Below are 12,135 nucleotides of genomic sequence, written 5' to 3'. Positions count from 1 at the left end.
CACCGCAGTAGCAAACTAACATAATGCGGAGTGACTACATCAGTTTCTCCCCACACAGGAGACATTGGGTATTGTCATCAGAGCAGTGATAATCATAGTTTAGACCAAGCATCAGAAATGAAATAATGCAAGATGACATCGTCTTGCACATAGAGTACGTCTTTCACACCTTACGCTACGCCAGTGTGCACATTCTGATTTACAGCTCGATAAGGTCAGAGGTCACAATCTTTTTCCTCAGACTAGGGGAGTATAAAACCAGGTTTAAAGTGAGAGGGGATTTTTTTTTTAAAGGGGTCCTCAAGGACAAATTTTTCGCAGAGTGTGGTGGATGCGTGGACTGAGCTGCCAGAGGAAGTGATGGAATGGGTACAACTACAACATTTGGATAGTTGCAGAGATAGGGAATGTTTAGAGAGATGTGAACCAAATGCAAACAAATGGGACCAAGTGTTCTGCATGGATGAGTAAGACTAAAGGCCCTGTTTCCATTCTAGCTCTTTGATGACAACCTGTACAATTGTCCTTTGATGCCCTTCATCACATCATTTCCTTAGTTATTTTTTCTTTCGGATGGCCAGGAAAGCAAAGCTGAATGGCAGTGTAAAGCAAAACTGGAAGTGAGGATGGAGCTGCAATATTATCTGACTACACCCCCAATTTATTTCGTTCTTACCGCGTCTGGGGATAATGAACAAGGTCAGCCCTTAGTATCCATTTTTTATTTGTCTGTGAGAGGTGATGATAAGTTGTAGAATCTGGGAGGAGCTAATGTAATCCGAATGTGGAGAGACAAAAATACATCGGTGTAGGACTAGTATAAAATAAAGGTTGATAGTCTGCATAGACTCTGTGTGACCAAGGACCTCTCTGACTCCATTCTAACCAAAATTGCCTCTGTAGCAGAAAGGCTGAAGGATGGAAATTTTGGTGGCCAAATGATTGTTAGTAATTGGAATCCATGGGGTGCAGTACTGGGTTCTTTAAGTATTTTTTTGACATATTTCAGAGAACTTTGTTGCAGCATGATTAGGACATTTGTGAATAACCCAAAATAAAAATTAGGTTGATAGTAATAAATAATAGCACAGATTTCAGGATGGTGTCAACAGATTAGGTGGGCTTGAAAGTAGTACAGATTTCAGTCTGGAAAAGATATAATATATCCAACGAGGACAAATAAGGCAAGAGAACACATTATGAGTAGAAGCTATGAGAAAATAAAATGATGTGGGATGTCCACAGGTAACTGAGAGATTAATGCATGGTGCTTAATCAGGCATACAGAGAGTCTTCTTTTATTGGCCAAGACAAAATGTATATGATTCATAAACTCGCAGCTATAGCAGTTCTGGTCATCCCATAAATAACACAAAAAGAGTTCAAAGAAGGTTTTGGAAGAAGTTGCCATGGATGGAAAGGTCAGGTGGGCTTGAAATGAAGAAGGCTGAGGATGAAATAACTTTAGGTACATATTTAAGTACATACAGTATACAAGAGATATTTATATGGTCAGATCAAAGCTCTGCAAGGCTTTTGAGGAATGCTGAGTGTGCCATAGCCAAAATGTTGAGACGATTATAGCAAAATAGGTGCAGGCAAGTCTGTACAGACATCTGGGGAATGGATAATCTCCAAGTTCGGTAAGTAAATATAAGCAAGGAGACTGATGGATTTTCAAAGAAACAGAGTATTTCCAGGGTTGTTTGATTGCAAGATTCTAATTTGGGATTTGTTTCGAGAAGCCATCTGTAACAAAGAAGACTTTGTGAAATAAACACATAGGTTCAAGCTAAACTGACATGAGACAATGCAATTTTCCTTCGTCATAGCAATTACTTTGGCACATAGAGACAGTGACTGGTTGGCTGTAGTAAGATAAGCATCAATGGTCCACTCGGAAACACCACAAACAGCACCTGAGATTTCAGCAGCAGGCAGAGAGCCCGTTGTTTATAATCAATGGACAATATCAATTGAGATGTATAAAATCACGACAAACATAGATAGGGAGAATATACACAGTTTTTTTCTTCGGGGTTGGGGAATCAAGAACTAAAGGGCATAGACTCATGGTGAGAGGGGAGATATTTAATAAGAACCTGAGAGGCAACTTTTTCACCCAGAAAGCAGTCAATATATGGAATGAGCTGGGAAAATTGTTCTAATATATCAGGAGAGGAGAAATAAAGTAAGAGAGCACATAATGAGCAGAAGTTATAAGGAAACAAACAGTAGTCAGTATATGGAATGAGCTTCCAGGAGAAGTGGCTGAGGCAGATAAGTTAATAACAGTTAAAAGACACTTGAACAGGTACATACTGTACATAAGAAACTAGCGGGAGTATTTACTACCATCTTCAACCTCTCGCTACTACAGTCTGTAGTCCCCACCTGCCTTAAGTCAGCCACAATAATACCCATACCAAAGAAAAGTACAGTGAACTGCCTTAATGACTATCGCCCAGTTGCTCTAACTCCTATCATCATGAAATGTTTCGAGAGACTCATACTGTCTTATATTAAGTCTGCCATACCTGCTGACCTTGATAAATACCAGTTTGCGTATCGTGCAAACAGATCGACAGAGGATGCAGTCATCACCGCTCTCCACACAGCCCTTACAAACCTGGATCAGGATAACACCTATGTAAGAATGCTGTTTGTGGACTACAGCTTAGCTTTTAATACAGTCATCCCCTACAAACTGGTGCAGAAATTGAGCAACCTGGGCCTTGGCAGTTCACTGTGCTCATGAATACTGGATTTTCTGAGTAACAGACCCCAAAGTGTCAGGATGGGAGAACACACATCATCTACTCTCATCCTGAACACTGGTACACCACAGGGGTGTGTTCTCAGCCCCATCCTCTATTCTCTTTTCACCCATGACTGCTCTACCATTCACTCCACCAACACCATTGTCAAATTTTCTGACGATACCACCCTAACAGGTATCATATCAGAATGTGATGAGACAGCCTATAGGGAGGAGGTACAGCATTTGACAGAATGGTGTTGTCATAATAACCTGGACTTGAACATCACAAAAACCAAGGAGCTGATAGTAGACTTCAGGAAATCAAAGCGTGTCGAGGACTCTGCTCTGCACATATACGGGAAAGAGGTGGAGAGAGTAGAGAGTTTCAAGTTCCTCTGCGTCCACATCTCGGCTGACCTCACCTGGACTGCCCATATCTCTTATCAGGTGGGGAAGGCCCAACAGAGGCTCTACTTCCTAAGGAAGCTAAAGCACGCTGTCCTCCCTCATCACCTGCTGATCAACTTCTATTGGACAGCTATAGAGAGCCTCCTGACGTATTGCTGTGCAGTGTGGTTTGCCAGCTGCACAGAACAGAACAGGAAGGACTTGCAGTGGGTGGTGAGGGTAGCAGAGCGGGTTATTGGCACAACATTACCCTCCCTCAGAGACATTTATACTGGCAGACTTCAAAAGAAGGCTACTTGCATTTCAAAGGATCCCACTCATCCTGGACATCACCTGTTATCCCCTCTACCTTCTGGGAAGAGATACAGAGCATTAAGGACGAAAACAAAGAGACTCCTTAACAGCTTCTACCCACAAGCAGTGAAATGTATAACACCCCCTTCCCTCCTAAGATGGCAGCAGCTAAATGCATCACACTTCCAGGAATGGCAGGTGTGCAATAGTCCTACACCCCCATCCATATATTATTAATTTTGGACTGCACTCCTGAGGTTTTAGAGTTTATTTTATGTATATATTCTTTGTCATGCTGCAAAACGTTGAGCTGCTAAACTGTGTTTCATTGCTCCACAACAATGACAATAAAGATATCCTTCTTCTTCTTCTTAAGAAAGGTTCAGAGGGATATGGGACTAGTTTGAAGGGCATCTTAGTCTACATGGACCAGCTGGGCCAAAGGGTCTGTCCCGTGCTGTATGACTTTATGACATAACAGGAGCTTAGGATATGATTAAGAAATATCTAATTCAAGAGGCCTCATCTTGAAACCAGTTCCACAGGGAAAATGTGATAGTGATGTGAACTGTCAGGAGCTCCTAAAGGTTCCAAGGCTCATTTATTATCAAAGTATGTATCCAAATACAACTCCGAGATTCTTCTTCTCCAGATAGTCATGAAACGAAGAAAGAATATGAAAGAGAGAAAGGCCAAACCCACCCTCACGCACCCCCCTGCACAAAATAGACAGCATCCTGACCATCAACTCCCAAATCCACCTCCCCCCACACAAAACGGAACAAGAACTTTGACCCTCCCAAAGATCCCTTAAACTCACACAAAACAATAACACTACACAACAAGAATATCAACCCCTAAACTCCCCCCTTCGCACAACAAAACAGGAAGGAACAGGTGAGAAGCGCAGAATATAAAAACCATGAGTCTGAAAAGTCCACAGTCCATAAGCGCAATGGTCTAATCCATAACAGAGAACCACAGTAACCTCCTCCTTCATCATCGAAAAGGGGCACCACACCTCTGCACCTGCTTGGCTCAGTACCAAGAACTAAGTCACTACACAATGATTGAATGGTAAAGTGCAGTGTACACAGTGGCTACCAATATGACAAAGGGAGACTAACATGGGTTGGACCTAGTCAAACTTGACACAATGGAACCGACTCATTGGTGGGGGGAAAAGAAGAATAGGAAGGAGATGGGTCTTGGAAATAAGATTTAACTCTGTACCAAACCCTGCAACTACACAAGAACCTAGGACCACATGAGGAGGGGCCTAGAATTTTTTCTAGGAGAGGTCTAGCACTTACTGCCTTACAGTGTGCTTAAGGGAGAACCCCCTCATTTTTTTAATATGTCTGGATGAATGCAGGCTGAGAGCTGTGATTAGTCTTAGTAGCTTTTTTGGCTGGAATGAACAAGATGGACTGAATGGCCTCTTTCTGAGCCTTGTATCTCTCTCTGTGTTTCAGTTGGTGGGGCATCTCCAAATTGATATACGGTATGTGAGCATTTAGTTGTAGGTTGCAAAATTTCACCTGAATTCAAACTGTCCAGTTCTTGTGTTAAAATTGTGCCTTTAACATTTTAATTTGAAAGAAATAGTTACTTAATCAAAATTAGTTGTTAAACTCACTGATGTCCTTGCAATTCGCATTTAAATATGTATTTCTCTGGATCTATTTTACATTTATTGCCTTATGGAAAATGGATAAAATAGGTAATGCCTCTTTCTAATTTAGATTTTAAATGTTAAATTCTCCTTCAGCTTTAAATAAAAAACAACATATCAACAGTAAACCCTGAGCAGGAAAAGGGGAAATAGACAGAAATTGCATCAACATGTGCTTTCATCAGTTAGATTGCTAATTTCCTTCCTAACAGAAAAAGACAACGTGGCTCCAGGAACAACGTGCCAAGACTATATCTCACGCTAGAAAAGAAAGAATTGATCTACTATCATCTGGTTGAGGTTTTGACAGGAAAGCTATAATTAGGCAAAGGAGCATGAAGTAGGTCGGGTATTTAAAATCAAGTTAGAATATTGAAGATGGTTTATTGCAATGATATTGTGAAACAATGAAGGTTGGCAAGGATGTGTCTCCTGAGAAGATGGATGATATGAAATTTATGAAAACAAAATGTACGTGTAATGTCAATTGGCAGAAAAAATATTCAAGGGGAAAGAGACCATCATTACGAAAGTTTGGTAAAAAAATGTCATCTTGAGCTTTAGTTGGAAATATCCCCTGACTTTCACCAGAGGTTGGAGGGAACAGCTTAGATCTATGCGTAAGTTACTGGTGAGAGATGCAAGGTCAGAATTTGGTCTCCTCACTGAGCATGAATGGACAATTCCAGATGCTGATGCATAACTTCAGACACTAGAGGTTCTCATTCTTTGAGAACCCAGGTTCTCATTCTTTGCTATACCTTGTCTCTCGTTTCTATTCATAGAAACTTACTGTATTCAAATTTTCCATCTAACTGTATAATAAGTGTTAAACTGATTGTGAAATATAATAAGATACCCAAGATTGTGAAATGTACAACTTCTTTTTCTGATGGTTCTTTAATTAGCCATAACCTTAGGTCCAAATAAGGAACAAAAACCTTATTTACAGAAATTAGGTGAAAATGACTGCCCTTGACAGGAGGAAGTCTGGTAAAACAAAATGGGTCAAAAGGAAAACACCCACTTGCTTGAACCACATCAGCAGTAAAGAAAAATGTCTTTTGTTGTTGAAGGTTAATCATTACATATCTCTGAGTTGTCCCATAGGCAATGTCCTCAGCCCAATCACCTCTGGCTACGTCATTAATGAACTTCCTACCATTATGTTGGTAGTTGGTACAACCGTTGATGAATACACACCTACAGCCTAACCTATCACAAAAATGGGCAGTAATATATAGAACCAACAAAGGGGTATAGAGTCATAGAATATGACAGCCCAGAAACAGACCTTTCAGCCTATCTAATCCATGCTGAACCATTAATTTGCTTAGTCGCATCAATCTGCATTCAGAACACAGCCCATCATACCCCTCCCACCCAAGTACTATCCAACTTGCTCCTAAATGTTGAAATTGACACTGCATCCACCACTTGCATTGGCAGCTCCACACTATCACCACCCTCTGTGAAGAAGTTCCCCTTTTACCTTTCACCCTTAACCCAAGTCCTCTGGTTTTTTTCTCTCCTTGCCTCAGTGAAAAAAAGTTTGCTTATGTTTACCCTATCTATACCCCTCATAATTTTGTATACCTCTATCAAATCTCTTCTCAGTCTTCTATATTCCAAGGAATAAAGTCCTAACCTATTCAATCTTTCCCTATAACACAGGTCCTCAAGTCCCGGGAATATCCTTGTAAATTTTCTGTGCACTCTTTCAATCTTATTTACCTCTTTCCTCTAGGTAGGTAACTGAAACTGCACACAGCACTCCAAATAAGACATCAGCAATGTCTTGTACAATTTCAACATAACATCCCAACTCCTGCACTCAATACATTGATTTATGAAAACAATGCGCCAAAAGCTTTCTTTATGACCCTATCTTCCTGTGATACCACTTTCAAGAAATTATAGACCTGTATTCCCAGATCCCTCTGTTCTATTGCACTCTTCAGTGTCCTACTGCTGTCCATGTATGACCTACCCTAACTGGTCCTCCCAAAGTGGAACACCTCACACTTGTCTGCATTAAATTCCATCTGCCATTTTTCAGCCCATTTCACCCGCTGGTTCAGATCCTTCAGCAAGCTTTGATAGTCTTCCTTACTATCCACTACACCTCCAATCTTGGTGTCATCCACAAATTTGCTGATCCAGTTTACCACATTATCATCATAATTCCATGTCTGATCCATGCGCTAAGCTCATCTGTCTTTCCTACAGTTCTCCTTCCTTCGAAATATATGCACAACCAGGGCTTAACAATATCTTTGTCTACAACCATTCCACTATCTGTTCTGGCACTCTGGTTCCCATCCCCTTACAAATCTGTACGGGTCCCACATTCCCTGGAAGAGAGCCCAATGATCCAAAAATCTAAAGTGCTCTCTCCTGCACCAGCTCCTTAGCCACATGTTAAACTGTATCATCTTCCTCCTTCTGGCCTCACTAGTACGTGGCACGAGTATCAATCCTGAGATCACAACCATGGAGCTCCTGTCCTGAACTCTGTGATCTCACTTAGCAGGACCTTGTCACCCTCCCAGCATGTCATTGGTACCAATCCTCAACCTCCTTCTGCTCACCCTCCCACTTAGGAATGCCGTGGACTCGATCCAAGATGTCCTGGCCCTCATCAAACCATCCAGGAATCTCTTTCTCGTCCTTTCTGATCCCCCCTACCAATGGATCCCCCATCACTATTGCTCACCTCTTCTTCCCCCCACCTTTCCTTCCGAGCCACAGAGCCAGACGTAGTGCTGGAGACCTGACCGCTGTAGCTTTCTTCTGCTAGACCGTTCCTCCCAACAGTATCCAAAGCAGTATTCCTCTTGTTGAGGGAACGTACTCTGCGTTGGCTGCCTATTCCCTTTTCCCCTCCTGACAATCACCCATTTACCTGTGTCGTGCATCTTAGGTGTAACTACTTCCCTGCATGTCCTGTCTATCAACTGCTCATCCTCCCAAATGATCTGGGTTCATCCAGCTCCAGCTCCAACTCATTAACACGGTCCGTTAGAAGCTGCAGCTGGATGCACTTCTTGCAGGTGTAGCCATCAGGGACACTGGAGGTCTCCCTACCTTCCCACATCCCGCAAGCAGAACATTCCAATATCCTGTTTGGCATCCCCACTGCTCTAGATGTGCAATAAGAAATAAAGAAAGAATAAACAATGAAAAACAATCTACCTACGGCCTGTGCTTCTCCTGAGCCTCAATAAGCTGAAGTCTCAACTCCCCACACCAACACTGGTCCATTCACACAATGGCCGCTCCACTTAAACCTAACTTCTTTTTATTGGGCTTTGCCAAGTGCCTAATTATGTTCAGGTTCCAAGGTTGTCAAGCCAAGGAGTGGTAGTGGGGACAAGCTCCCACTACCTAAAAGTGCTCCTCACGGCATGCGCCTCTAACAACCAGTCCAACTCCTGGCCTTCTCGTGTGGCTTAGCGGAACTGTTTCTACTGACAGGAGATGGGGTGAAGGCAGGTCCTGGCACCTTAAAACCAGTGCTTCAGGTAGATGGAGCTCATCAGCCTGGGAAGGCAGTCCGTCTAAGAGAGGGAAAACTCTGATTTCAAACCTCCACTGCCTTGCGGCCATACTCACTCATGGGAAAGACTTCAGAAGTAAACCCCGAGGACAAATCTGGTGCTGGAGTCCCTAAGGCAGTCCGACGTTGTCTTCAGCCTCATTCTGGCAACTCCTGCGACGACACTGGTGCCAAGCTGTATCGGCCCTTGTCCTTCCCTTGAACAACATCGGTGTCATGGAGAGGGGAGACTTGCTGCATGAGTAACTGGCAGGCTTCCATACAACCTTGCCCAGGCCTGTAACCTGGAACTTTCCAGGCGTAGATCCATGGTCTCGTGAGACTAACGGATGCCACCAATTATGTGCAATCCAATGCCTCCTCCAGAATGTTGCATGAAAAATATGAAAATCGTCACAGTTATCTGACTTACACTTAGGTGTAGGAGCGATCTGGCTTTGAGGGAGGTCAGGCGTGATGAGTCCACCAGATCTGGGATCAGGCATGAACCTGCATCAGGATTGCAGATGATTTTGTTAGAAAAAGAAAGCTGGAGCTTGGAATCAAATTGAAGGAGGTTCAGTGCAGTGGGGTGAAAGTTACTGATCTATTATAAACATGCATCTTTAAATCAACTACATATGCAAGACATGATTTGAGAGCTTGTTCATTATACAAATGTAGCCATGGTGGCCTTTGCTAAAAATACAAGGTAAACTTCAAAATGGTGTAATTTAAAGTCAAATGGTTATAAATAGTGATGGTACTTGTCTACTTTAAAAGTATTTCTTTTTCATTAAATGCATTAAGGAAGCAATGAAACGGAGGCTGTTCGACAACTAAGCTGAACGAGCACAGATGCTCCATTGTATAAGGAAAGTTGGTTCTGTGGCTGTGGACATAACACCGGGACGATATTTCATCTCCCTGGTGACAGGGTCAATGGGGTCACAGAACAGTTGCAAAGCCTCCCGAAAGGGGAGGACGAACAGCCAGAGTCCAGACCAATATCAGCACCATTGACATAGGCAGAGAAGGTGGTGAGGACCTGCTTGCCAGAGTATAGGCAGCTAACAACAATGCTAGGGCACAAGACCTCAAAGGTGACAATATAGCCCTTGGTAATAGGTCTGAAATCAGGGGAATTGATTGGATGAATGTTTGAGTGGAGAGATGGTACAGGAATGAGACCTTTAGATTTCCAAGGCATTGGAACGTGTTCCAACATAATTGATTGCACCTCAGGAAGACTGGGACCGATATTTTTGCGGGTGAACTTGTTTGTGCTTCTGGGCCAGTTTAAACTCATTCAGCAGAAGAAGGGAACCTCGAGGCTAAACCAGGAAGGAGGGATACAAAACAAGGAGGAGAAATTAGAAAGTTAGGAAGTGAAATAAATAATATGGACAAAGGCAAGTGGGGTCGGTATATGGAAACATTTTAAAAAGCCAGAATTTTAAGTGCTGTACCTAAATGCTGACAGCACTCAGAACAATGTGGCTAAATTAATAGTACAAATAGAAGGAAATGAGTATGATTTATCTGCCATCACAAAGACATGGCTACAAGGGTATTTGGTAAAAATGTAAAGTTATTAACAGAGGAAGAGATTTGGTAACTGATCTTGATTTGACAAACTATTATGTACAATTTGAATAAATTTGGATCGAGCTAAATAATAGCAAAGGGCAGAAAACATTGGTAGAAGTTGTTTAAAGGTAACCAAATAAATAACCCTTATTTATGAATTGCCCAATATCACAACTACACTTAAATAATAGCTGCAATATTGGGCAATGAATAATTATGACAATGAAAGATGCAAGTGTAACAGGGATAACAATAATCATGGGGGACTGTACACATATAGACTGAAGGTCAAAATACAAGTAATAGAGTGAAAAATGAAAGATGTATGAGATGGTTTCAAGATTAATATGCTGGGAACCAGGTAGGGAGAAGGCTATTTTCAGATCTGTTTTTGTGCAATGATAAATGCACAATGATAATAAAAAAAATAAAAAAAATGATAAATGAGGATCTTACACAAAGTCCTTTAGAAAGGCTGTAACATGAAAGAATTCTTCATTAGTTCACCCAAAGCTAAGGTCTTGAAAGTAAACAAAGAAAACCATGAAAGTGTAGAAGTAACACAGCTAGAATGGGGAGTTTTATTAAAAGCCGACATAGTGGATAACATGCTGCACCTTGTTGCACATTGCTAAATTTGTTCATAAATGTCAGCTGTTACCCATTCCTCTCCTATGCAAAGAACAGCACAAGCTATCAAATGCAGCATAACATTAGGTCCAGAAAGGAGACCTGTAAAGTTCCCAAAAAATAATAGCATGCTTGAAGTGTAGCAGAATTCAGCGAAAAGGAAAGATTAATTAAGGGAACAAAAAATGGAATATGAGAGGAATTTAAAAGTATATATTAAAACCTTGAACTAGCATGTAAAAAGATTAGTGAAGGTGAATGTATTTCATTTCTAATTATAAATGGGTATCTTTATAATGAGGACAAGGAAATGCCAGTAATTTCAACAAATACATTGCTTCTGTCCTCATGGAAGAGATCACAAATTAGTTCACAGAAGTACCAGGGGAGTAAGAATCTAATGCAATAGATAAATTAAAGGAAGTTGTCATGATTAAATGAGTAACAATTGAGAAATTATATTGACAACTGGGGAATCCCTACAGTTTCATAATCTGTGATGCTGGGCACAACAAAAGACAGCTGTGGAAACAGTGGTGCATTGGTTGTCATCTTCCAAAATTCTATAGATTATGGAAAAGTTCCTGCAGATTGGAAGATAGCAAATGTAGCACCACTATTTAAAAAGAGAGGGAGAGAGAAAACAGAGAACCAGTGACCAGTTAGCCTAACATCATAGTATTGAAAAAAGCTAGAGTATAACATAAGAGTCATGATACTGAAGCACTTCAAAACTATCAGTAGGATTAAACAAAGCTAACATGAAGTTTGTTTTTGAGTAGGTAACTAGTAGAATAGGTAAGGGAGAACCAGTAAAGATGGCAAGCCATGAAGCATTTTCTTATTCTAAGTACTGTATGAAGTGACATTATTAATGTTTTGAGATAAGACCATAAGACATAGAAGCAGAATTAGACCATTCAGCTCAGCGAGTATACTCTGCCATTTCATTATATCTGATTTATTAACCCTCTCAACCCTCCACTCCTACCTTCTCCCTCCCTTACTAATCAAGGATCTATCATTCTCCGCTTTAAATATACTCAATGATTTGACCTCCATAGCCATCTGTGGCAATGAATCTCACAAATGGATCCCATCCTCTGGCTAAACAAATTCCTCCTCATTTCTGTTCTAAAGGGACGTCCTTCTATTCTGAGGCTGCGCCCTCTGGTCCTAGACTCTCCCAATATAGAAAACATCCTCTCCACATCCACTCTATTTATGCCTTTCAATATC

General features: G+C 41.3%; 1 protein-coding gene across 1 annotated transcript in view; it reads right to left on the bottom strand.

Annotated features, from left to right (window-relative positions):
• Positions 1-1,333: 1,333 nt before the first annotated feature.
• dpep2 (dipeptidase 2) overlaps positions 1,334-12,135 on the bottom strand; it is a 61,789-nt gene continuing 50,987 nt past the window's right edge. Inside the window, exon 11 of the mRNA XM_072279542.1 lies at positions 1,334-1,749. Within this exon, the coding sequence (XP_072135643.1) occupies positions 1,678-1,749 (72 nt within the window). The 3' untranslated portion in view covers positions 1,334-1,677. The remainder of the gene's footprint in view (positions 1,750-12,135) is intronic.

This window comes from Mobula birostris, chromosome 15 (assembly GCF_030028105.1).
Source record: "Mobula birostris isolate sMobBir1 chromosome 15, sMobBir1.hap1, whole genome shotgun sequence".
In the NCBI taxonomy this organism is placed as follows: domain Eukaryota; kingdom Metazoa; phylum Chordata; class Chondrichthyes; order Myliobatiformes; family Myliobatidae; genus Mobula; species Mobula birostris.
This window is presented reverse-complemented; position numbering and strand designations above follow the sequence as displayed.